The sequence below is a fragment of the Mauremys mutica genome, chromosome 12 (genome assembly GCF_020497125.1).
Source record: "Mauremys mutica isolate MM-2020 ecotype Southern chromosome 12, ASM2049712v1, whole genome shotgun sequence".
Taxonomy (NCBI): domain Eukaryota; kingdom Metazoa; phylum Chordata; order Testudines; family Geoemydidae; genus Mauremys; species Mauremys mutica.
Window position 1 is genome coordinate 62505717 of NC_059083.1, and position 27023 is coordinate 62532739.

Consider the following 27023-nt stretch of genomic DNA (forward strand, 5'->3'; position numbering starts at 1 on the left):
CTTCCTGAACAGCACAGGTATCCAGTATAACTGCAATTCCTGGTGTTTCTTATTTCTACTATTTAAAAAATACATTTTTGTAACTGGCTAATTAATCCAATGTTGTTATGGCTTATACATCTTGGAGACCAATCAATCACATTCTTTCTTTCATAGCGTCTCTTTTAGCATTGAAATCACCTGTTGACGCTTACTGTTTGTTTCATGCTTTTTACATTGTACTGAATCTTGTTACGAGACCTTATGTGCCACAACATGATGCAGAAAATTACGAGTACTTTACAAAAATCAGTTTGCCATTGTTGAATATAAAAACACAAATACATGAATTTAGGTGCTGGGGGTGCAGCTGCAAGTCCCAGCTTCAAGTGGTTTTCATTAGATACAGGTTTTACAATCAGCACCCCCACTTTACAAATTGTTCCAGTGCTCCTGTACATGAATAGGATGAAGCCAGCTGATATTTTTCTACCATTCTGCTATTAACTATTTTGGAGGCAGGGCCGGCTTTAGGCCTATTCACCAATTCCCCTGAATCGGGCCCCGCGCCCAGTGAGAGTCCCTTCCCTGGCTAGAGGCGCCTTTTTAATTTTTACTCACCTGGCAGCACTGCGGGTCTTCAGCGGCACTTTGGTGGCGGGTGCTTCAGTGCCGCCGAAGACCTGGAGCGAGTGAAGGACCCGCCGCTGAAGTTCCGCCGAAGACTCAGAGCACCGCCCGGTAAGAACAAGCCCCATGTGTTTTTTTACATTTTTTTTTTTTTTTTAGTCATCCCTGCTGGGGCCCCGTCAAAACTGTTTGAATTGGGCCCCGCACTTCCTAAAGCCGGCCCTGTTTGGAGGGTCTCCTTACCAGTCCCTATGATGGGCATTCCTGATTAATCAGTGAAATAGAAGAACAGTTGTAAAATGACGACTCTACCAGATTTCTACAGTGAGTTTTAGCACCTACTACAGGAAATGGAAGCGTGATGTGTACGAAAAACAGAGTAATATAAAACCTTGCCATTCCTCAATTTCCCCTTCTGTAAAAGAGGGATAATATTTTCCTGTTTCTAAGGAAGTTTGTAAGGATTAATTAATTAACCTTTGTATAATGCTTCAAATGCTCTTCAGGACAAGGTATTACAGAAGTGCAACCTATTACATACCATGAAGACCTCAAATTCCTTCTGGTGATGGAAAAAACAGTAAAGAACAAATTTACAGGGACAGTCTATCTAGGTTTCTACATGGCACTAATCACTGTAGTATCCAAACACCTCACACACACTGACGAACCTGTCTTCACAATACCCCTGTGAGCTAGGGCCATTTTACAGATGGGGAGCTGAAATAGAGATAGATTATGACTTATACAAGGTCACACAAGGGTGTGTGTGAGCTGACAACTGAACCCAGATCCTGAGTCCCAATCCACTACTTTAATCACAAGACTATCCTTCCTCCGCTTTAAGGCTAGGCGTTTAAGAGATCATTACTGTCAAGTGATGTTGATGCTATATTAAGAACAAAAATTAGCAAGTCTTTTATATGTGCCAGCTGTTAAAAAGCATAAACATTGCAGCTACTAAATACCAGTGCCCATCAGATTAAAACCCTGAAGGGCTAGCAATGCTAACTGCTCTTAGATTTGTTCTTTTCCCCGGTGTTAAAGAATTTGCTTTATTTCTAATGGCTTTATAACTTTAGCTGAGATATTCAATTCCACCTGTTTCCTTTTCATGGTGCTATCAGTAAAATTCAACCACGGCATTTGATCCTTCAGTCACTAAATTCAAGCCATTTTAAAGCATCCTGCTTTCATCTTTACAACCCTCTTTCCTACTTTTAAACCATGCTACGGTTTTAGAAGAATGTACTTGACATATAAAATGTGCATATGATTCTTTTAACATTTTCATGCCTTGTATTGTGTTGTAAACATCTCTTCATGTTTTATCTGCTCAACCATAAATCAGAGACTAACATCTCAGAAGCCTCACAAATGACAATTTTTCTACATAGAATAAATCTGAGAGACTCCAATACTAAAAATCTTGCTTTCAGCTTTCACAAGAAGATCAGAGAAAAAGGCCTACAAAGCAAAAAGTGGGATACTCAGCTAAATTAAAAACAGCAAAGAAAAAAGTGACAGTGTGATAAAGTTAGTAAAATATGGGAACAAATAAATGAACATTTCAGTCCTGACTAAACTGACAATAAGCCAACATTCTGCTGATTCCCAGGTGCTCCCCCACCCTTTGTTTTGTTCTGTTTGTTTCTATAGAACAATGTTTTGAGAAAACACCTTCAGCATTCACATCAGCATGTTGAATACTGTGGGATCACATAGTGTCCACTTAACTGGACACTATGTAACCTCATGGAAGTCACTGCCTCTCTCAGTATTTCAGTTCCCCCAACTGTAACAGGTAGGATAACATCTATGCATAGCACAGACATGAGGTGAAGATTAATGTTTGATATAGCATTCTGAATATGTAAAAAGCATAATAGAAAGTGATATATTAGAAATAATTGCTTTTGTTTTATTTAAATTTAAAATGCAGCGTTTAAGAGACCGATTTCCAAATACCACTTATTTTGTGTATTGTAACTGCAAGCAATAAGACTGGCTCATGCTGAGTTTTTTGGGCTTGCATGGTTGGCTTCCATATCACAAGCTGTATGTCTTTAAACTAGAAATGAAATGTCATGCTCTGTTCCTAGGTAGTTATGTTAAGATTTTTTTTCTATTATTATGATTAAAAACATTGCACAACATGGTGTTCTTTCATTCTGAAGTGATCCATGGAGAGCACCTGAAGACAATAATTCTAAATTATTCCAGTACCGGAAAAGAGAGGGGGCACTCAAACAAACAGAGTGGAGGAAAGCAGTTTGGACAGGTGAGAGTGAAAAGCAGTGACATGTTGTAGTACACTACCGAAGGGGTGAAAGATATAGTGCAGTGTTGTATGATGTGGAAGAGAACGAGGACCACTGGGTTAGAATGCCACTAAAATGCTAGATTAGGTGAGACATACAACTCTGAAGTACTGTGATACTGAAAAGTGATGCAGAGGCAGAACAACTGGTAAGGGACAAGAGACACACTAAGTATTCTGCACCTTTCTGCAGCAGTTCGCTATTTTATAGTCCATGGCACCATGCTCATTTCTTCAGACCTCTGCACATTCTACAGAACTATACAAATTTTCACAGTATTTACCCAGACCAGCAACTCTCCTGATAACGCAGCAAAGAGTCTTGTGGCACCTTATAGACTAACAGACGTTTTGGAGCATGAGCTTACAAAAGCTCATGCTCCAAAACGTCTGTTAGTCTATAAGGTGCCACAAGACTCTTTGCTGCTTTTACAGATCCAGACTAACACAGCTACCCCTCTGATACTTGTCTCCTGATAACATTTTCCACATTCTTTGATAGATTCTGTTTCTATAAAACTGGTGCCTAACAGAAAACATTCTGAAATATTTCTCTAGACATTTTCTACAAACAAATCACACACTTTTTAGGATGACTTTCTAGCTCACTCATTACACATTTTCTCCAATGTTATCCCAACCTCAATGATATTTTAGCCATATTTTCCAAAACATTTTTAACTCTATAACATTTGTAATACTGTTTCTCCAGGACCGTGAAACATTTTACACTCTGCTTCTTCTATTGTACCTAAAAGGCACAATCAATTTAACAGAATTGTCATAGAAGACATTTGATTATTTTTACTTACATCAGAAAATCCAGTTACAGTTTACCCCTTGTGATGGAAAACTAATTTATAAGTACATACCTTTCTTCAGCTAGATCTATAAATAATGGAAATTGCAGTGTTGACACCTCATGCACTATTTGGTGTTTTTCTTAAAGCCCCAGCTACTTGAGTCAAGTGATTACTTGAGAATCTCAGTTTTCATTATTAAAAAAGGTTTCTAGCCCTCATATGGTTGCCGGAAAAAGTTTGAAAATGTGACCCCTAAAGGTTCAAATCAGGAAGGTAAATAAAAAACTTAAAATGTATTACTTTTTAAAAAAACTCATGATTTTTAAACTCGGCTTTATTTACTGCACACTATTTAAAAGCTTCTCTGAAGGCAGAATTATAAATTTCCAAACTTCTGCAAATCATATAGCACAGTCTCAAGTCAGGCACCCAGAAATGGGGTGAAAAGTTTGGTTTAAGTGGCTTGTCCAGCATCATATAAGAAATCTGGCAGAGGCATGGATAAAATCCAGCTCTCCAGAGCAGTATTCAACTGCCTTAACCGCAGTACTATCCTTCCTCTTCCTCCCCTGCCTCATTCACTATACACCTTCCAAATTCTGCTACAAATAAGCCTGGGGATCGTACAGCCAACAGTCTCCACTATATAACCCTGATTCATCCCCAGAGCAGTCCATTCTGTGCGCTAGGAATAATAGAAAACAGACACCCCCCCTCCCCCATAAATAAATAAATAAAAGAGGCCAGAGGCACCATGGTAAGAAAAAGACAGGCTATAAACAACTGTCCCACTGCTCAGTGCCAGGTAAAGCGACTGTTGCATGGACAGGGTATGGTGGACACTGAAATGGCGGCTGGGATAGGACAGAATCTACAGCACTTCCAGACCTTAACACTGACCTCAGGATCGAACAATATTCAAAATGTTAATCATAGAACTAAAATGAAAATAAGCTAAGATCAGAAATTTAGCAGCAGCAACATCACTACAAGTCTTCAGTCAGAACATTCCCACTAGTAGATTCTCCCCCCAGTGAGAGCTGGAAAACAAAGCAGAACCATATAGTATTTAAAATCAGTTATCACAATCTAGAAGAAGAAAATGGGGGCACAAAACACAGTTTGCTACCTTTACATACTTTTTAAGGTATGTTTGTATGTGTATTTTCCGAAAAAAGCAAACAGAAGACACAGAAATTTCATCATGTGGAACCATATTGACTACCCCATCGTCATCATCAGGGTCAGAACCTTTAGATCCACCACACAGACCTCTGCCATTTGAACTAACAGAATAACCAATAACAGTCATAGGTTGTCATCCTCTATGTGGATCAGCATTAGAGGATAAGACACTCACTTTGCCAGTGGATTTCACAGCTACTGACTGATACCAGAAGACTGCTGAGACTCAGGAAACCTGGGTTCTGTTCCAAGTTATCACGGGAATGTGCTCCAGTGGTTACATACCCCTCTGTCCTTGTCCCCACTCAAGCCTGACCCCTTCTGCCCCTCCAGCGCCTTTCCTGTTCACCTGGCTCCCCATAGTTCTTTGTCTCTGCTGAGCATGTGTGAACTTAGCTTTTTAGAGGCTCATAGCTTTGCTAGATGTGGACAGATTTTCATAAGGATGGCAAAAGGCACATCTTAGATAGACATCACCCCCTCTCCTGCCAAACTTCAATTCCCTGCTCCAAAGAATGGAGGCACCAGAGCTTCTCAACGAGTGCAACAATTTAACATGGGCAAAACAACATTTTTCCCCCAAACCTCATTATGAAAAACAGTTGGATCATTTGAGCAGATACTAAAAAATTAGCCTGAAGCAGATGCCCAGCATGAACAGCTTCAGCCCAAATGGTTAAAGCCTGGCAAAGTTATAAACAGCTTAACAAGGATCTTATATTACACAGTGTCTGGCAACCTAACTTATCACTACCTGCACCACCAACAATATAGTGAGGATGCTGGAATGTAATGGAGACCACAATTTTTAGATGGCCTCAGGTATTATCATATTCGACCTACTGTAAATTCTGCCCCAGAGAAACACACCTCAGAACTTATGAACTTGCTGGCAGGCATCTAGAGGTGCCCTGTTTACCCTCTCAAGCACAGTAAAGTCTTATTACACATCTTGGTTGAGACCTCCTTCTCAGAAGCCGCCGGGTCCTTCCTCTGACAAACTTGGTCTCAATGCTGCCCTCTCCAGTCTCAACTCTCCCAACAGTCCTCGCCCATCTGCTGCAATCTGAAGCAACAATCCATGCAGTGTTGAGCTGCCAAAATATTAACAACCGGTTCTCTCCTCCTCACCCCATGAAGGGGTCATGCCCCCCCCCGGGACTCCTGCCCTATCCAACCCCCCACGTTCCTTGACAGCCCCCACCCCGGATCGCTGCCCCATCCACCCCCCTTCCCTGTTCCCTGACTGCCCCCTGCCGCCCCATCTAACCCCTGCTCCTTCCTGACTGCCCCCCCCAGGACCCTTGCCCCCATTCAATCCCCCTGTTCCCTGCCCTCTGACCACCCCAACACCCCTGCCCTCTATCCAACACCCCCTCCATGCTCCCTCCCCCATTACCACACTGCCTGGAGATGGGGGCCGGGCCGGGCCACTCAGCCGGGGTTCGGACCGGAGCCAGGGCGCTTGGCCAGGGCCGGAGTTGGGGTGCCCAGCTGGCCGGGGCCGGGCCGGAGCTGCGCCGCCCGGATGGCCGAGGTCAGGACCGGGCCGGAGCTGTGCCACCCGGGGATGGGGTCAGGGGCCAGGCCAGAGCTGTGCGGCATCTGGAGCCCTCCTCACACCCCCGCCACCCTGACCCAGCTCACCTGCGGGAAGCCGCTGCTTCCTTCTCAGCTCTCCCAGGCTTCCCGCACGAACAGCTGATTCGCGGGAAGCCGGGGAGGGGGAGGAGAAGCCTTGGGAGCGTTCAGGGGAGGAGGCAGAGACGGAGTGAGGTGAGCTGGCACCGGGGGAAGGGCAGGGAGCTGCTGGGGCTTTTGTTAAATTTAAAAGCCCTTTTTGAACCAGCTGTCCCTCACAAGACAACCGGTTCTAAAAGGGCTTCTAAATTTAACAACCGGTTCCCTCGAACCGGTGGGAACCGGCTCCAGCTCACCACTGATTCCATGATGCTAGCAACCAAATGTGCCTTTATAGAACATAGATGTTAAATCTCAGTCTCATGCATAGGTTTGACTTCCCACCATCCCCTACATAAAATACCATTAGCTTGCCACATTACCAAATATTTTCCACACAAGCCTCCTGTAGTTCAACAAGAGGGGGGAAAAACTATAGTTAAAAAAAAAAAAAAAAAAAGATCCACTGTTGTACAATGTCCTGAATTGTAGCTATTCCCCTGATTTTGTAATAAACTTTTATTCCCTTGCTTTCCTGAATAAAAGTAGCTTTGGACTCCAAAATATACTATGGCATTCTTACCATTCTCAGCTATTCCAAGTGTTTGCAAATAGCTTCTAAAATGGCTACTTTTGAGATAAAACATATTAATAAGGAATATCTATAAGCTGAAAGCTGTGAAATCAGTCCCTGGTGCATACATAACCATTTTCTAAAACATTTACCAGAATCTTAAAAAAGGCAGATTAAGCAACAGCCTCCAAACAAAATTTCAATTCTCTTTTTAGCCCTACAGCATTCAGTTCAAAATGGAAATGAAATCTGCTGTCAATCCATTTCAGCTGTTTCTGTTAGGGTACAAACTGAATTTTGAATATAGGCAAAACTACAAAAGTATGAGATATAAAAGAAGAATAAGAAAGGAAGGCTGGTGGCACATCTTCAAAATTGCATTGCATCAATACTGAGGAAGTTGCAGGCACTTAAACAAGCCTAAGAGCCAACTTTCCTATTCAGATCTATACTTATTTTGTACAAGTTATGTACACTGTGAGAGAGAAAAGTACTTTGTATAAAAGTATGGTTTTAATGAGAATTCTTATGTGCTGTGTCAGCACTTTCATCTGAAGATCTCAAAACAGTTTTCTATTTTACAGATGAGGAAACTGACAAACATAGGTTCCACAGGTTACCCAATCCTGAGTCCACTGAAGAAAATAGCAAAACTCTCACTGACTTCAATCAGAAGCAGGATTGGGGCGTCAGTGACTCGATTGGCAGAATTAAGGATATAACCCGGAAGTCTCAATTCCCATACTCTAAAGACTACGCAATTCCACCTCACATCATTCAGTGGTGCACTTTTTATACTACCAACACTAACAATATTGCCTTGAGGTTTGGAAATCTTGTCAGCTCATTTTTGAGTATGCCAACTACTTTTGGGATCTATATTTTTGATTATCGATTCATAAACATATACACAGTTCTACAGTACAACTTCTAGGTGTTCATAACTCATACAGAATACACAGCTCCCCTCATATCACCATATTCACCTAGAGTCCATGGAAATATTTCTGGAGCTAAGACAACACTTTACAGTTCAAGCTAAAAGATGATGGGCTCACCTGATTGATGGAGTTGGCTGCACAGGAAGCAAGTCCAGTTCCAATGGAGGTAAGCAGGAAACAAGTTAGGTCAAAAGGAATCGGAGCCATAGCAAACCCAGCAGATGCGGTACTCACAACCAGAGCTGCAACACAAAAGCACACAGCATGTTTTACTAGCATGGCTCCAACAATAAGTCATTTCTCCTTTATGTACATAACCATTACAGATCAGGTTTTTAGAACAATGTAAGAACTCCACACTCCATAGGTTTACTTCTGACATTAATTATTTGCATCACAGTAGCGCTTACAGGCTCCTGGCAGGGTGGACTTATTGAAGTCAAAGCAATTCAAATAACCAATCTTAATCATGCTTTAAATCAGTAAGCAGGAAGCCTTGATTTAAAATCATTCATTTTAACTGTGTTTTGCATTTGTATTTTTTTATTTACATAAAGAAAGGCTGAGTCTCATTGTTTGGCAACCAATACGACATGTTGATTTGCAAGTAAATGTAGCCTTTGCACTAAATGTGGAAATTCTTTTTGTTAACCAGTTGGATACCCATATCTATACACATTTAAGCATTAGATTGCTAAATTTACATTTATTCAGATTCTTAATTTTTACATTTTTTATAATGTTAGAAAATGATGAACGATGCAGTGGATGCCCTGGCTCCCTATACAATATTATTTAGTAGATTAATTTTTTACTTGTGATTGGTACCAAGCTCTGTTTGGATGGAAATTCAAATTAAGTTAAAATGCAGAAAAACAGTTTTATTAGTTATTGTTATTAAATAAAATTACCTTACACGTTCTGGATACACAAGAAAAAAAGTTTATCAAAATAAATTTTCCATTTAAAACCAACTGATTTATTAAAGGAAGTGTTAGGTGCAGTTAGGGAACTGCCCTGATTAGTTCTAGTCACTATGCTTTTCAGAATTTTAGAACTAGTAGATCTCAAACTCTCACACGTAGGCTTCATTCAGAGACTGGAAAAGGAAAACAAGCTTTCCTGCTTCTTCAGCTCACAACTTAACTTTGGATAAACTAGCCATTGAACTGAACAAGCTGAAATGAAGATAATATTCTCTCTGCACCTACAGAAGAGGCTGTTGCTGTCAAAAGCTGGTTTAGCCCTTCAACAAACTGCTTCCAGATGCTTAGCCAGTGACTTCCATCAGTTCAGTGGTTTGACTTTCTTTGAAACTTGGCAGCAAATATGTACTACTTAATATTATTTTTTCTATTTAATTTTAATGATTTTAACAGATTATAATACATTAGGCCTTAGCATAGGTGGTCAATTTCAAATTAAATTTTATATAGGTCCAGTTTTAAAAAATAAATGTAAATTGTTTTTAAATTTATTTTATTACTATATTTAAATACAAAATCTTTTTTAAAATACTTTTTATTCACCCATGGCTCTAACCAAGAACATGGTCTCATTGTCCTACAAATAGATGCTGAGAAAATTCATGCTTCACAATCGAAATAGACAAGAAAAAGGAAGGTGGAAAGGAAAACAGTCACAGAGAACAGGAGTACTTGTGGCACCTTAAAGACTAACAAATTTATTTTAGCATGAGCTTTCGTGAGCTACAGCATCCGAAGAAGTGAGCTGTAGCTCACGAAAGCTCATGCTAAAATAAATTTGTTAGTCTTTAAGGTGCCACAAGTACTCCTGTTCTAGTCACAGAGAAGTGACTTGATCTACCCAGGTTCATACAGCAGGTTAGTGACAGCACTGGGAACAGAGCCCATGTCTCCTGACTCTCTGTCCAGTGCCTTAGTCACTAGACAAACCACCTCCCAAAGTATATGTATGGGCCATAGGTTCCAGTAGCTGAGTGAAGATTGTCACAACATGCAAAAAACATGGCTGGTAACCTCATGAGCAATGAAAAGTAGAGCTCTGATATGATGCTATCACAAAAAATACTTCAAGGCAGAAGCCCTGAACGTCTCAAGGAAGCATAAGAAAATCCAGTCTGCCAAGACTGGTGAAGATAGTCACTAAACTCTGTGTGCATCTTTGCTGTATATTTGCCACATCTTGTTAATTTATCTGATCTGCCCAATTTGGGGCAGGGGAAGGTGCAGTAGTCAGCAGTTAAATCCAAAGGCTTAGAATGTGAGTGGATTTATGTGGCAAATAGATTCCAGATCAGGAATTTGAACTGAATATTGCATGCATTGCTCTACAGCTAAGAAACCCATATCCAAGTATTAAAATCATCCAAAGAATGGATGACACAAACCTAGCTTTCTTTAAGAGAAAAGCAGTACTAAAGAGAAGTCTCTTTCTTCTTGCAACAAATCAGCCACACAATTATTGAACAGCTTGCTTATGGCCTTGAACCTTGTTATCTGAACTTAATAAATTTATAAGAGGGGAAGAAAAAATTATCATAAATTGTAGTTCTTGTAAGAACCATTATCTCAGCAGTTTTCTAACTACACAAATAATATGCTCTGTAGTGAAGTCAAATAGCACACTAAAAACCTACGCTGACCACCAATATCTGGATTATCTACGAAGTAATGTTGCTCACTATGAAGGGGAAATGCAATGCCAGAGAAGAGGCTTGCTAACAAAAGACACACTTGCAAAGGGTTCAGGAGTTATGGTAGAGAGCCAAAAGAACACAAACTCTCCCTGCCAGGCTGCTGCTAAAAGAGCTAAAGTGATTGCTGGATGCAAAAACAAGGGAATGTCCAGTGGCAACAGTGAGATATTACTTCAGAATACATTTGTGAGACCACTGCTGGAATACTGTGTCCAGATTAGGTATCCACACTTGTAAAAGGACATTGAAAAGTTAGAGGGTAAGGCTTTATGAAAGATTTAAGATCTAGAGAACCTGCCATACAGTGAGAGACATGAGAATTTCAATGTATTTAGTTTAGCAAAGAGAAGCTTAAGAACAGGTCTATATTACACTGCAAGCCTGGGCTTGGACTCAGGCTCAATCCCAAACCCCTCTTCCATCTACATGCAAATCTGTTTTACTCAGGCACGTAAGCCCTCAGGACCTGGGCGGGGGGCGGATTCGAGCCCAAGCCCCAGAAACTGCCTCATTCTGCAATGTGGACACAGCTCAGGCCAGGGTCCCCAGACTCATGTCCTGAGAGCCTGACAATGCTATCCCACAACCCCATCGGCCAGTGTTCCTTGGCTTTTCTGCCATAAGTTAATCAGCTCCCAGGAAATGGAAGCAGCCCGCCCACCCCCAGTTCAAGTACAGCTGCTTGGCGTTTACCCCTTCCATTTTATTCTGACCACTGAACTGCAAACAGAGTGAACCATCTCCTGTGTTAGCTCTGGCCAGTGACAAGAAGCAGCTCTTTGCCAAGCATGCTGACACCTGGTCATGGGACCACAGTCAGATTCTGGTAAATCTCTGGAGCAAAGCAAGCAAGACGTTTGACCTCACTAAAAGCACCAGAAATGACCACTAAGAAACAGCAGACAAGCTGGCAGCACTGGGGATTAAACAGACCAGTGACCAGTGCAGGGACCAGATTACGTGTCTCTAGGGTGACTACCAGAAAGCCAGGGATGAGACCTGCACTCCTGGGAACTCCCCGTCATCCTGCCTCCTCTATGAGAGACTTCAAACAGGTGCTTGGAACTGCATCAAGCACTGAACCACAGCAGTTCCCTTAGCCAGATCAGTAAGTACCTACACAGAGAGAAGATATGATACTTCAGGGCTGTGGTTGGCAAACTTTTGAGTATTATGGCTCTCTTACAGGTATTTTAAAGGTTGATAGCTTCCCACAACCAAATATATCCTTCCCCCCCCAATTTTTTTTTTATTTTTATTTTTTTAACACCAACTCAGGACACTGGATTAAGAGTTCAGGACACGAGAGTGTGGATTGTTCTGTGACTTTCTTCAACTACATACACTTTGTTTAATTATATATTCTGATGTAATCCAGTTTTTTAAAACTCTTCATTTGAAAATATGGATTTTTGGCATGTTTGGACAAACCCTAAGATTTTAGTGAGATGAGTGGGCCGGTTAAAAGTTCTTCAGCTATTGTGCCTGCTTTGACAAAACTCATAACACAGAAACTGAACTATGTTTGCTGTGTCTGGATTCATCAAGCTGCAGTGCAAAATACTGACTCTTAACTTGGATGTTTTCTGCAAGGTAATAGTGGAGTTGACAGATGGTATTAACTGACAAAGGAATGGTTTTCAGTGCTGTGACTGCTTGTTCCCCTATCGTAATTCTACACATCTATTTCTGCTAGAAGTAGAAGAGTCTCACCCACCTGGGCTTGTTTGCATTTTGCAATTTGCATGGTTATTGCATAAGATGCTTCTTGAGCTACAGTTGCTTTTTTAGGGTTTTTGTTGTTGTTGTTGTTGCTGCTGCTTTAATTCTTCTGGTCTCTGAAGGAAAAAATCACAGCTCTCATTTACGAATTCCAGGTGTTTGGGTTCTAAATGTCTCTGCACTTACCCTAGCCTCATAGTTTCATTTACCAACACTTGAAAACAAATACACATTGTGGCTGTGGACTTTCTGCAGCAATCATAAAACATGAAAATTCAAACAGCCGAATGTTTGCTACATGTAGGCTTAGCACTCAGCAAAACTGTTCCGTTATCAAAATAAGTTGGACTTCTCTCCCTCAGCCCCTTCCCCGATCTGCTACTGCTGGTGCTGCTGGCACTGGGAGCTTCTCTTTGGCCTTCAGGGGACAGTCAGCCTAGAGCAGGGGTCTCAAATATGTGGGCCGCATGCGGCCCACAGAGTTATTTCCAGCAGCCTGCCATAGGCGCCGACTCCACCGGCAACCAAGCTCCCCTCCCTCCTCTCCTCCCCCAAGCACGCCGCACCCCCGCTCCTCTGCCTACTTCCCAGCGCTTCCCACCACCAAACAGCTGTTTGGTGGCGCAGGACTTTCCAGGAGGGAGCGGGGACGCAGCGCACTCAGGGAGGAGGTGGAGAAGAGATGGGGCTGGGGTGGGGATTACGGGAAGGGGTGGAATAGGAGCAGGGAGGGGGTGGAGTTGGGGCAGGGACTTTGGGGAAAGGGTTGGGAAGAGACAGGGCAGGGGTGGGGCCTCATGGAAGGGGTGGAGTGGGGGCGGGGGGGAGACTTTAACTGAAGTAAATGCATGTTTTGTCTTTTGAGTGAGGTGCATTACTGAGTGTTTATATTTTATTAAAACCCCTCTTCACTTTACAGTTTTTAAAAAGTTAATACATTGACTTTTAATAGCATATTACATTACTCTTCATTTTTTTCATTTTTGACTATACTTTTGTATCGTTGTATGAAAAGGTTTCAGTGATGCAGCCCTCAGGCCAATGTACTAGTCCTCATGTGGCCCTTGTGGTGATCTGATTTTGAGATCTCTGGCCTAGAGAGTGCCTGATGAATGCTTTCCCCAGTAGGAGTGTCTGGGCTGAAAGTCCCCTGCTGGAAGAGAGGGCACAGAGCAGCCCCCGCAGCATAAGAGGCAGACCCACAGATAAGATGCAGGTGATTTTTAAGCCTAGTTTAACAATCTCTGAATTAATAAAAAACAGGCATATCCATTAAAATTTTCCCAAACACTGGTGGCTCAACTAGGAACCCTGCATGGCTCCCCATGCTGAATTTGGCCCAGAAATGTTAAGCAGTTTACATAAAGTTACACAGCAAGAAAGAGGCAGAGCCAAGAGCAGAACCCAGGAGTCCTGCTTTCCAGGTCTCAACTATGGTCTGCCAGTTATTGGTGGTCCTCTGAACTTGAGGGTCATACGGTGAAGAGAATGAATGCCTACAGACAGCGCTGCAAAAAGGAGCAACAATGCTGGCCATTACACTAGAAGTCACTACAATCTTGGTTGGAGAAGAGAAGCCCATAGCCACCAACAGGAAAAGATAAGCCATCAAAAACAAAATACAGGAGTCAGCAGACCCTTGGGATTCATTTTAGAGAAAAGAAACTAATTCATTTTTACTATTACGTGCATGTACAAATTCACCAACTGCCAATGCTGCCACAGGGTTGGGATCATGAATGGGTTTCAAGATGGGGAAGGGATGTGACCATGAAATAAGAAGTGGTCCACACTATGACTAAGGCCTGGTCTACACTGGCGGGGGGGTCAAACTAGGGTATGCGACTTCAGCTACGCGAATAGCATAGCTGAAGTCGAACTACCTTAGTTCGACTGACTTACCCGTCCTGACGCCGCGGGATCGAAGTCCGCGGCTCCCCCGTCGACTCCGCCACCGCCGTTCGCGGTGGTGGAGTTCCAGAGTCGACGGGAGCGCGTTCGGAGTTCGAACTATCGCGTCTAGATTAGACGCGATAGTTCAAACTCCAAAAAGTCGAACGCTACCCGTCGACCCGGCACGTAAGTATAGACCTGCCCTAAGAGAGAGGCTATGTGAGAACTCCTGCACTAAACAACACTTACAATCTGAGATACGATAGTTAAAAGAAAAGGTACACATTTGGCACTACCGACCCTGAGATTATGGCCAAAATTTTCAAAGTTGGTTGCTAGCAGGAGCTACAGACACTCAGCCCCTCTGAAAAATCAGGCCACTTTTATTTAAGGGCCTAAGGTAAGGCCTCTGGGTTTGAAAATTTGCCCTATGTCTCTCTGTATATAGTACCAGGAAATATGAATCTCAATGAAATTCATTGTTTTTCAATTGTTTTTTATTAACTTAATCAGTCAGAAAGGGATGGTGAAACAGTGGCGTTTGCATTTCTAAGAGTGATTACATTCCTTTTTTGGTATTATAAATCACACTTTCACTTCCAGACAAGAATTTAATTAAAACTTATCACAGAGAGCACTTTACATTCATTTATTATAGCACAACACCAACTCATTTACAGAAGGAGAAAGGTGGAGCAGATTGGCAAACAGTCTGTGTAACATTGCCATTACACTGACCTCAAAGAAATTCTAATACAGTACAGCCAGAGTGCTAATTAAAGTCTCCATTGATTTCTCCAGATTAATTTCAGTCAGTCATTTCACTGTGACTTATCAGGATCTCATTAAAAAAGGCTATAGTACATTCCCTCATTTATCCAGCTGAAATGGATATTTTTAGATGTTTGTCCAGTGTTCAGAACTCAAAGAAAAGTTCTTGCTGTCTGCCCCATGAACAGAGTTTCAAATGCAGCATGTTACAGCAAATAGGGCTATCTTCCATCAGAGTGGGAAGTTTATTTTCCTTTTGTTATGGAGGCAAAAGTGAATTTTATAATCTCCTCTTCATTTTCCTCCTAGAGAAGATGTACATTTCATTGAGATCACTTCAGGCAAGGGCATGAGGTCATTGACTCTATATGTTTGTTTTCTGACCCCTGTTAGCTTAGTGCTTTAGGGGCAAAATTAACTACACTTCACTGCATAATGGGTGAAACTGATCCTTTCAAGGTTTATTGGTTAGACTTGGCAAGACTCTTTCAAGAGTAATTCTCAATTGAAACTTACAATAGGATATCAAAGTGGACATGTTTTTATGTCTTACAAATATACCTAGCTTTACTAGAAATTGGAAGAGGGCATTTGTTTACAGACAATTTCAGATTAAATAAAACAAATTGTGCACTCATAGGAAATGAAAGATAGAAAGGAGACCTCTTATGGTGTTTCAGACATAAGAATATACCCAAGGGAACACTAATCCTATATTATTTTTACATTGTCCTTCAACTTCATTTTAATGTGATCTCTCTCTATAAACCTTGATATCTGTATTTATAGTACTACATTTTTAGTGTCACTTTATGCTCACCTTCCACCAAAAAAATAGTTGAAAATATATATTATATATATATAAGGTCCAAAACAATTCAGCTGACCAATCAATTTTTTATTTTTGTTTTAGTCACCAAATAATATTGAATTTTGTAAACATAGCTTGCAGATTTAGCACCAGGCACTATTGGGGGGAAGGGGATAGGAGGAGGAGGAAGAGTAAAAAGAATGGATTTCTACTTTAATTTGGGGAACAATCTGCTGGTCTTACTATAAATGTTAATATATCCCTAAGGAAAACAAGTTTTCTTTAGAGCTTATCTATCAGAAGAAATTTCCCCCCTAAATTCTCACACTTCATTCATTGAAATGCTAAACGTAATAGTAACATTAATGCTGCAGGACTGACCAATGTGTTTTCTTTGTAAACTGAGATTTGTTTGGAGTAGGCATAAGTAGGATTCATTGCAAATTACAATTTGCACGTTAAAAGAAAGCCAAGCTCCTAAGGCATGCTTTATTTTGGAACAGTAATTTGAACCAAATGTTACTATCATTTAATGCAGAAATTAAAATACAATATTACAAACTAGAGCAGATTAGGTTAATACTACATTTTATAACTGAACATTTGTAAATCACTTTGGGGGGAGGGGGAACTGAAATAGCACATTATTTCTCTTCCTTGTAGCATAAAAATAATTCGCTAAAAAGCTAAGGTTATTATGCTATGTGTCATTGATAAGACAATGGTATGTGTTTTAAGAATCACAGAGATGAGAACTATTTTCTAGCAGACATTACACAAAATAGATGTAGGGTCGTTAAAATCTAAACATTGCCAACTGATTTCTCTTTATTAAAGCTCCTAAATTGTTGCCTTAATGCAGTTAGGACCAAATTCTGCTCTCAGATACAATTGCAACTTCATAAAAACAAACTCCATTGAAGCAAATGGAATTTTCCACTAGTGTACTTGTGAGCAAAATTTTAGCTTACTTACAGAATCAGGGACAGAACCCAGGTCTCCCAATTCGCAGTCCAATGCCCAATATGCAAAGGGCCACCCCAGTGCAACAAGTTCTGAAGTGCCAAATAAGTTTAACAAACTTCTATTTCAGACATTCTTTTAAGAACGAGGCAGGGTGAGCAAGATCGACATCGGACTAGGTGCATTTTGCAGACTAGATTAGACTGTAAGTCTTTGAGACATGAAACTTAACTTTCTACAGTGCCTAGAACACATTTTGAAAGCTACTTCAATAATCAGCTCAGTGTGCGATTCTGCCAGGCGAGTACCTTTTAGACATACACACGGATATGTTTATAAAGAGACAGATGAAAATTTTAGCTGTGGATCAGCCCTATACCAGGTTTAAAGCAGGGGTAGGCAACCTGCGGCATGCGAGCTGATTTTCAGCAGCACTCACACTGCCCGGGTCCTGGCCACCGGTCCGGGGGGCTCTGCATTTTAATTTAATTTTAAATTAAGCTTCTTAAACATTTTAAAAACCTTATTTGCTTTACATACAATAGTTTAGTTATATATTATAGACTTATGGAAAGAGACCTTCTAAAAACGTTAAAATGTATTACTGGCACGCAAAACCTTAAATTAGAGTGAATAAATGAAGACTCGGCACAGCGCTTCTGAAAGGTTGCCGACCCCTGGTTTAAAGCATATGAGGAAGGCAAATTAGATGACTGTGTTTGAACTATGTGGGTATTGATGTGCCTCTCTTTGAGACTCTAAAGGAGACTGTATTATTTGTATTGTGATAACTCCATGAGGGACCAGTCAAGAATCAAGTCCTCATTCTGCAAGACATAGTATAGATCTGCAGTAAGAGCACAGTCTAAACCCCAAGGAGCTTACAATCTAGATTGGTAACATCAAGAATGTTTGGAGAATTAACAGTGATATGTGAAATTCACCAGTATTTACATATCCATTTTGCAAGTATTTGTTAAATTTCATTATAAACATTTGCCTGTGTTCCCCACCAAAAGGGCAACATGCTTGGGCATCCTTTTGCCAGTACACCAGCCACTTTCACAGTTAGGACTTGTACTCACGTAAGATGATAGTGAGCTAATAGTATATCTCACACTATGCCTTTAATTGGGGGAGCGGGGGGGAGAGACTACTAAAAAATGAAAATTAAAAATTGAATGTTCATGATCCTGCTTAATATGTTTGTAACCACTATGCATGTTAATTTCCATGTGTAATCACTGAGTTAATATTCATTAAATATAAACTTGAGGTAAAATTTAAAAAGATGAGATTCAGCTTAAAATGTAATGTTGCACTTGTGTTACACATGATATGGGTTTTCTCTTATTATCATGTTTTTTTTCTCCTTTCAGTTACTTATGAATTGGGGGACAAAACTAAAAACAATGCCATCTGTAACTTTCTTTTGTAGCTCAGAAAAAGTAGGAGATGGATGCATTAGCTTTGGAGAGTGCCAGGATGGTAAAATGCAGCTGTTCAGACATTAGCCAACAGAGAATGAGCAACAAAAGGAAGGAGGAAATCTAAACCAAAAAGGTGGATTACACTACAAATAATTAAAAGCTCCCTCCCCGATCATTTTTCATGGCAAAAAACTAATATATATATATATATATAAACACATGAATCTTTTCCCATCGTGAAGGCATACTTCCTAATGACAGTAGCATCAAAGCTAAAGTTCACTTGAAACAGGAGGGTAGAGTAAAAGCTAAACTCATTTCCTTTCAAAGGTGATTTGCAGTTCTTAATACAAACACTCTTTACTTCAGCAGTAGGGGAAGACAGGGCACGGGGAAGGTCCCTTTTAGTATAATGCAAAGTTTGTTTTTTGTTATTTTACACTCCAAAAAGTAGAAATAGAAACTTCGCAGAAAAAGTATGCAAGATATTAAACTAATCAGAACTTCATAGGTCAGTTCCACAGAGGTGCTATGTCATCTGTAACATAAAAACAGACCTGGAATAATTTACATTCTCAAGAATCAAAGAACAGCCTGATCAACAGCCTTGAACCAGCTCTCTTCAGTTTGGAAAACACATGAAAGCACCAATCACAATAGGTCTCTGCGTAGATCATAACACCCTACTTCACCCCTTTATTTATTTTTATATGATGTCATTTAGTCTTGCCATTTTAATATCCTGATATTTGTTTCTGGATCTATTTCAGAGTTTTAACTGCCTTCAATTTCAATTACTAGTGTAGGGCCACAAGCTTCTCAAAGAAGCCACTTAAAATAATCTCACCGAAGAGATGACAGGAAACTTAGCTGTCCATACAGAGCTTAAAGATCCATGCACAGAAGGCATTATAGAAGCTCAAACTATTACTACTAATGAGCAGCAAGAAAATAAAGCAACCACCGTAGAGAAAGGGGCAGCACAACTGAGGGCTACAAATAGGCCGTGTACTCATTTAACAGGAGCATTGTGAGGTTTAATGTTTGTAAAGAACTCTGAGATCCTTGGCTAGATGCTGCTACATAGAATTACAAAGCTATATTGCTGACAAGACTGAAGTCACTAACAACAACTGGCAACAAAGATGTCTATCAGTCTCCAAGAGCCGTTCTTCCATCCTCATGTTTTATTAATCCCAATCATACAATAGTGCAGGAGTACCCTCAAAACAGGTCCAAGGTGAAGAGAATTCTTATGCACTACTGATCAGATGAGTGTTGTCAAATCTTATTCTGGATATCTCCAAAGCAGTGAGGAGCAATGTTGGGATATACATTCAAAATCAGTTTCCACAGATGTAAAATCCATGTGTCTAACAGATGTTGAAAGCAATAAAATAAACTTTTTTAAAGAGAAGAACCCCTACATATCACCTGTACATTGTACTTACTCAGTAGGGTTTTTTTGTGGAAAATTAAGGGCTAGGAAATGAAATACTGTAGGACAAAAGTAAAAAAGTAAAACAATCTTAGGAATTTTATTTGATGAACTATAACAGATGTAGGCAACCTGCAGCATGTGAGCTGATTTTCAGTGCCGCTCACACTGCCCGGGTACTGGCCACTGGTCTGGGTGGCAGGTCTGGCTCCAGGCACCAGCGCAGGAAGCAGGTGCTTGCAGCGGCCAATGAAAAGGGGCGGCACGTCCGGGTCTTTGGCAGCGGGTCCGTTAGTCCCTCTCGGAGGGAAGGATCGGCCACCGAATTGCCGCCGAAGAATGAAGTGGCACAGTAGAGCAGCCGCCAAAGTGCCGCTGATCGCGGCTTTATCTTTTTAATTTTTTTTTTCTCTCTTCACCGCTTGGAGTGGTAAAAAAACTGGAGCCAGCCCTGCTGGGGTGGGGTATGCATTTTAATTTAATTTTAAATGAATCTTTTAAAATATTTTAAAAACCTTGTTTACTTTACATACAACAATAGTTTAGTTATATATTTATAGACTTACAGAGAGAGACCATCTAAAAATGTTCAAGTGTATTACTGGCATGCAAAACCTTAAATTAGAGTGAATAAATGAAGACTCGGCACACCACTTCTGAAAGGCTGCTGACCCCTGAACTATAACAACAGTTAGGGTACTATTGTGCAGTTCTAACACTAGAGAGATACTGTGATCCTCTGGAGAGGGCACCAGACTGGTAGTTAGGAGATCTGATTTGTATTCTTGGCTCTGCCACAGACTGGGATGTGAGGCATTAGCCAAATCGCTTAACTCTGAACATTTGTTTCCTCATGTATAAAACAGAGGATAAAGCACTTTGATCTATGTTTGAAAAGTGTTTTATAAAATGCTATACGTTACTATTAGAATAATAAAATATTGTTACTCAAAAATCTGTGTCCAGGATAACATAAATGATACATAACTATAACATATTTAACAAGCTGTTTCCTTTGCTGGTTTGGAGAACTAAAAGAGTAGAGTTTTGCTGACTTTTGAAATAACATTTTATTTTAGGAAACTAAATTTATGCCACATAAACACTTTGCCAGATAAGTTATGGACTATATCCACATTGCTACCTCAATGCTTTTAACATGAGATTGACAAGAACCACTGCTAAACTTAAAGACAAGGAGATCAGAAAGAATAATATTGATAAGACTTGGAGATAGGATTTTCTTTTAAATATTTAATATAATCATTGTAAAATTCCACCATACCCTAAAATACAGAATGGTTCATATCAATATGAGATAAAAATGGAAACAGACCATACAGAAAATATTGATTACAAAAAGATACCATCACTAAAATTTATTTTACCTTCTTTTGGTGATAGATTTAAGTTTAACTTAAACTTGCTGTCCATAGACCACAAGCAAGTGTTCAGTGGACTATTTGCAGACCACAGTTCGAGAATTTCTGTTCCAATTGTATCTCAAACTATGGTCTGAGAACTCCTAGTAGTCCACAGAACATTTGCTTGTGGTCTATCGACAGCTAGTTCATCACATGGTGCTGGCTCCTTATTTCTAGCAGCAAAATGTGATTTAAAAAAACTAAAAATGACACAGGTATATTAAGTGATCTGTGGGATAACAATGCGGAAGGAAGGTGTCCATGAGACCAATCTTTGTTTAAAATGTGGACCACACTATGAACAAGATTGAGAACTCTGAATCAGAGAATCTGCATGAAACTGAAAAGTTGCCAATAGTACCTGTAAGTTTGATTTTGGACAAACGTGCCAAAATTCCTGGTAAATCATCCAGTTGTAGCTTCATTTCTTTCCATTGTTTTTCTTCTTTGGATTCTGCTCCTATGGCTGTTGCCAAGTCTTCTACAATTGCAGCTGAATTTACTGCTTTGAATTCATTTCTGTTCGAAGTCTCAGACGAAGGTGGGTGAAGAGGTGAAACTGGTCTGATCTCATGTATAACTGTTTTTTCTTGACCCAAATGTTTTTTCTCAAGGAAAGGAGGTGCAACTGGATCTGACTTTGGTTTTGCTTGCTGACTGAGGTCTTTGTTGTACTGTGTTACATACTGAATAGAAAAATATATATTAATTTGAGATATTTTTAACAGAAGAGTTAAAAAGCTTTTCCTATCAATAGCTTGCTAATGACAATAGAAATAAATAGTACTATTATATTGTATTGCTATATTTCTTTTATGATTAAAGAAGAGAATTTCATGGTGCTGATATTGCAAAGATAGCCTGCATTTCAAGTGCTCACTTCATTCACAAAGGGGTGTCTGCAATTGCACAAGATACAACAAAAGCAGCTTTCCAATTCACTGCTGCATAAATAACGTTAGTTTCTATGTAGGGAATTACTTCAGGCCTAAATAAATTTTCCCTTGCAGTTTTAACTGGAAATATTATTCTTTACTACTTCTTGTTCTAATGTGTTGAGTACTGTTGTTTGTTCTACAAACATTTGCTCCACTTTAAAGCATGTTGTGGATATGTATTGTATGGACATGTGTATATATAATTTAATGTGCAATTAAACTCCAATTATTAGAAGTGCTAGGTGTCTTGCAGTCTTTTAAGATACAGTCAACTGGTTCAATAGCCAAAGAAAGATCTCTAAAAGATAATCCCTTATCCACTAGAAATTATCTCCTTCAACTTAGTTTTCCATCATCAATTCCTAATTTCAGTTTAGTTTCCCTTACCTAGTTTACCTATACCTTTAGAGAATATTTGAAAGACAAAATATAGAAAGACAAAGATTAGAAGGGTGTTATTGCACATGATGCTTCATTTCTCCCACTGACAACAAAGAGGCTAAGCTGCAATTAAGTTTTATATTGTGTTTTTTGCTGCATTTAAAGCTCCTTTAAAAAGTTTCAGGTAAACAAAAAAGCACTCAGCTTTTCCAACCCCCCAGCTTTCTTGTCTAAAATGTTCCATTTAATATATACCAAGCCAAATATACAAACAAGATCTAGGTTTTAACAATCTGTGGTGAAATACTTGTACAACTGAGTAATAGAGGTTACTAGAGGAGCTTTCAGGGGTTGGTAGGGAGCTTTTCACCTCTGAATGACTAATCTGAATGCAGCCCAAGTCACTAGCAACAAAAAGTCTGACAGTTTGGTAACCCATATGTGGAATGAGTTATGATCTCACTCTGGTTCCTATTGGACGGATATCCAAAAATACCATCAACATTGAAAGTATCTGGTCCTTTCATGTCAATCACAGCAGACACACCACATAATAGACATAAAGACTGAACTATCATCCTAGCCCTAGAGATGGTCCTTACAAGTCAGAGTTGCAGCACATGAAAAGGGACAGTGAGGAGAATTTTACACCACTACTATCCATTATGCATCTGTTCTGTGAAGAGGAGAGGGATTTCCTTGAGCTGTCCGTGACCGTTATAGCTTTGCAATATAAACAGCTAATGCACTGCCTATTTACATAGTACAGAAAAATTTAACCTATTATCTTAATCTATTCAGGACTTCTCTCAATGAATTAGGACTTAAAGTACAAATTCTGCCTTTCCTTTTGCAGATTCACTCTATTCCAAATATAAAAATTTAAGAAGCAAGCCTGACTTTACACTTTGCCCTCAAAAACTTTGGCAGAATTAGATCAATATGTTTAAGTTTCAGGATGAATCTTTTAAAAGTAAACACACTACTCCAGAAAATGAGTGCCATATACCACTTGTAATTGGTAAACATTTTCATTTCCTATGTAGCATAAGGCAAAACAGAAAAATAGTCAACAGGGAATAAGACACTCTCTTCACTTACCATTCGTTTGAGGAAGTTAAGGTGCTGAAATGTAATCCATCTTTTATTGACTACTCCACAATAGTGCATAAACTTGCATGGCATTTGCCGTACTGCTGGTTTCGGAAGGTGCCAGACAAATAATCCTACACAGAAAAGGGAGAATGTTTGGATCTCAATTGTTTCTTCACAGTAAGTATTAGAAGCAAACCCACTGGCAATGCTTACTGTCCTCAGCACCATGCAGCACTCTCTAGGAGGGCTAAGCACAAGCACTACTTAGCTGGTATAGATGGTGAGGGAGCCTACAGGATGTTTGCAGATTAGATAGAGGAGCTGAATATTTTACTTTCCAGCCCCCTCTCAGAGTTAAGTCTTATAACTTTTTCCCCTATTCCCACCTCCATATGCTATAAATGTATTTACCGAGACACACATCAGCAACAAGCTGGAACATTTGCTTAGAGCAAGTACTTCACATAAAAATAGCACTAGAGTTAAACAGTCACATTAAGAGGAATTTTATGCCAGCCCTAGTGCATATCTTTATAACTGATCTTAAAAATCTGAGCTAGTCAAGTGTGCCATCTAAAACCACCATAAAAAGGGAGAATTCAGCTTTAACAATATTTATGAATCGGGTGTGTGTGTTTTACACATCCAAAACTACACACGACAAGTCTATGGACCAATAACTAGAACTGTAGGTTCTGGGGAATATACAACCTCATGATTTCTTTAACAGGAATTCATCATACTGTTGTGCAAGTTACTGAGAAAAGAACTACATAACCATTTTTATAACTTGCCATTGACTTGCTATACAAAATGAGGATGCTTTTTTAAAGGAACACAAGTAGTTTCTAGATTTTCATGGCAAAAAAATGTTGTACAAGTGTTATTCAAAAATGCCAGAGAAAGCTTGTTTGCTCTTCTGGACAGGGAGAAAGACTAAGAGTTGGAGGATTTAAATACTTATTTCCAACTTTTAAGCCAAATACCACAACAGCATGTCACTGCATGAGAGCAAGAAAAAGAAAAGGATGGAGACAGGTGTATTTTATCTGAATTATCATCAAGAATGTTCTATTGCACCACTGTTTTAACCACTGCATATGGCAATTCAGTTGACAAAGCCTTGTTTGTTTTAACTAAATTCACCTTTTCTAGACTATGCCTCATTAGTGAATATCTTTGCCATATCAATAACTATTCCTGAGTGAAGGACTCAACATTCCCACTCAAGTCCATAATCTATAATAAGGTTACAACTACTTGCTAAATAATGTTTCTGTATAATGTGTTGCTAAAACTGTTCACTGTACCCCAACTAATATGGGCAAGGATTTTTTTTTCTTTTGCCTCCGGCTATATCTACACTACCGCGGTAAGTCAACCTAAGCTACACAACTCCAGCTACGTGAAAAACGTAGCTTAGGTCGACTTACCATGGGATCAACACTATGCTGGGTTGATGGGAGACACTCTCTTGTTGACTTACCTTACTCTTCTCGTTTGGGGTAGAGTAGTGGGGTTGACTGGAAACTGATCTGCAGTCAATTTGGTGGGTCTTCACTAGACCCGCTAAATTGACTCCAATGCATCGATCCCCGGAGTGTCCGGGGGTGGAGGTACTGTAAACACAGCCTCAGAATCATTTTAATTCAACCATACATATATCACTAAATAGGCTGGCGTTATTTTAGGAGGCTGAAGTGGTAGAGTTAATCTATAGCAGCAGTTCTCAAACTGGGTCAGGACCCCATTTTAATGGGGTCACCAGGGCTGGTTTAGACTTGCTGGGGCCCAGGGCCAGAGCAGAAGCTTGAGCCCCACCGCCAAGGGCCAAAACCGAACCCTGAGGGCTTCAGCCCTGGGTAGCAAGGCTCAGGTTAAAGGCTCCCTGCCTGGGGCTGAAGCCCTTGGGCTTCAGCTTTGGCCTCCTTGCCCAGGACAGTGGGGCATAGGCTTTAGCTTTGCCCCCGCCCCCACCTGAGGCAGTGGAGCTCAGGCTTCAGTTCTCTCTCCTGGGGTCAGGTAGTAATTTTTGTTGTCAGAAGGGCATTGCAGTGCAATGAAGTTTGAGAACCCCAGATCTATAGCACAATCTATAGGCAAACACTGTTCTCAGAGAAAGTCTGTTTATGTATTCTCTATTATTTGTACTGCAGTAATACTCAAAATCCTCAGTCATGACTGACATCTCAGTGTACTAGTCCTATATAAACAGAATCCCTCTCCCAAAACATTTATAATCCAACCCCATGATCCTGCAAACATTTATATAACTGAATAACTTTACACAGGTGAGCAGTCTCAGTGGGACTCACCTGCTTAAAATTAAACACATATGTATTTTCAGGATCAAGATGTAAAAGACAAAATGATAAACAGAAGGGGAAAAGATAAAATATACAAGTAGTTACTGTGTGATAAACATCACGTTATTCAGGGTTTCAATATTGTTTTGATTTTTTTAAAACAAACAAGTTTTGTCCAACTGCTCCTCAATCAGTCCAATATTTCCTGTAGGTGTAAAAGCAGAACTCGAGGAAGGATTTAGAAAAAGAGAAAACAATGTTTTTTTAGGTCAACCTGAAACTGACAGGATTCTTGACAATCCTGCTGTTGCCTACAGATTTGCTAATAGCAGCAGTGAAACTTACTAATGTCATGCTGCTGCTTAAGGCAGCAATGGGACCAGAGGAGCTGTCTGTCTGCAGACGCAGCCAAAGGAAACCACCTCCAATCACATCTGGAAGATTTTCTCTTCCTCCCTGAGAATTGTATTGATTTAGTGAAAGATCAGACTCTGTAGGAATTCATGGCCCAGACCCCCCTTTTCAACGGGGGCAGATGTTCATTAAGGATGGGAAGCTCCGAGTCCTACTGTAGGAGAACTAGAGAAAGTCCTTGCACCCAGTCCAGGCAGCACCAATATGACACACACACACCTGGCTCCACCCTTCCCAGAAGCTGGTCTAATCCACTGCCCTCAAGGCACTTCCCTGGCCGGGACAGCCCGGCTCGCTCCCTGGCCCTCCCGCAGCCCCTGCCCTGAACCGCGCAGGGAGAGGGTGCTGCCCCCAGTGGGTACCTGCGAGAGCCCGGGGTGGGCCGCAGCGCCGGGCCGCGCTCATAGCCCGTAGCGGCACCTCCCGCTCCCTTCTCCCCTCACCGCCTGGGCGCCGCCATCTTGCCCAGTTCGACCGCCAAACTGCTTCCGGGTCAGCGCTTCCGGGGCGGGGAATATGGGTCACTTGGTGACGGGGCTGCTGCCTCTTGGTACGGAGCGGCTGGGCGGCAGGTAGCCCAGCTAGTATGGGATGGCGGGGCTCCGGGAGCCGGCCGGGCGGGGGCGCCCTGGGGCGGGGGAGCGG

At 40.6% G+C, this 27023-nt stretch overlaps 1 protein-coding gene across 4 annotated transcripts in view; it reads right to left on the minus strand.

Annotated features, from left to right (window-relative positions):
- Positions 1 to 27023, minus strand: part of LOC123346291 (protoheme IX farnesyltransferase, mitochondrial) — a 186763-nt gene that overhangs the window by 129922 nt on the left and 29818 nt on the right. For 3 of the 4 annotated variants that reach the window (XM_044983625.1, XM_044983626.1, XM_044983623.1), the window contains 3 exons: positions 23665 to 23789; positions 21606 to 21930; positions 8230 to 8354 (listed from right to left, as the gene is read on the minus strand). In XM_044983625.1, coding sequence (XP_044839560.1) covers positions 8230 to 8354; positions 21606 to 21930; positions 23665 to 23789 — 575 coding nt within the window. Of the gene's footprint in view, positions 1 to 8229; positions 8355 to 21605; positions 21931 to 23664; positions 23790 to 26740; positions 26897 to 27023 lie in introns of those variants that run through there. The other variant, XM_044983624.1, reaches the window with a different exon arrangement.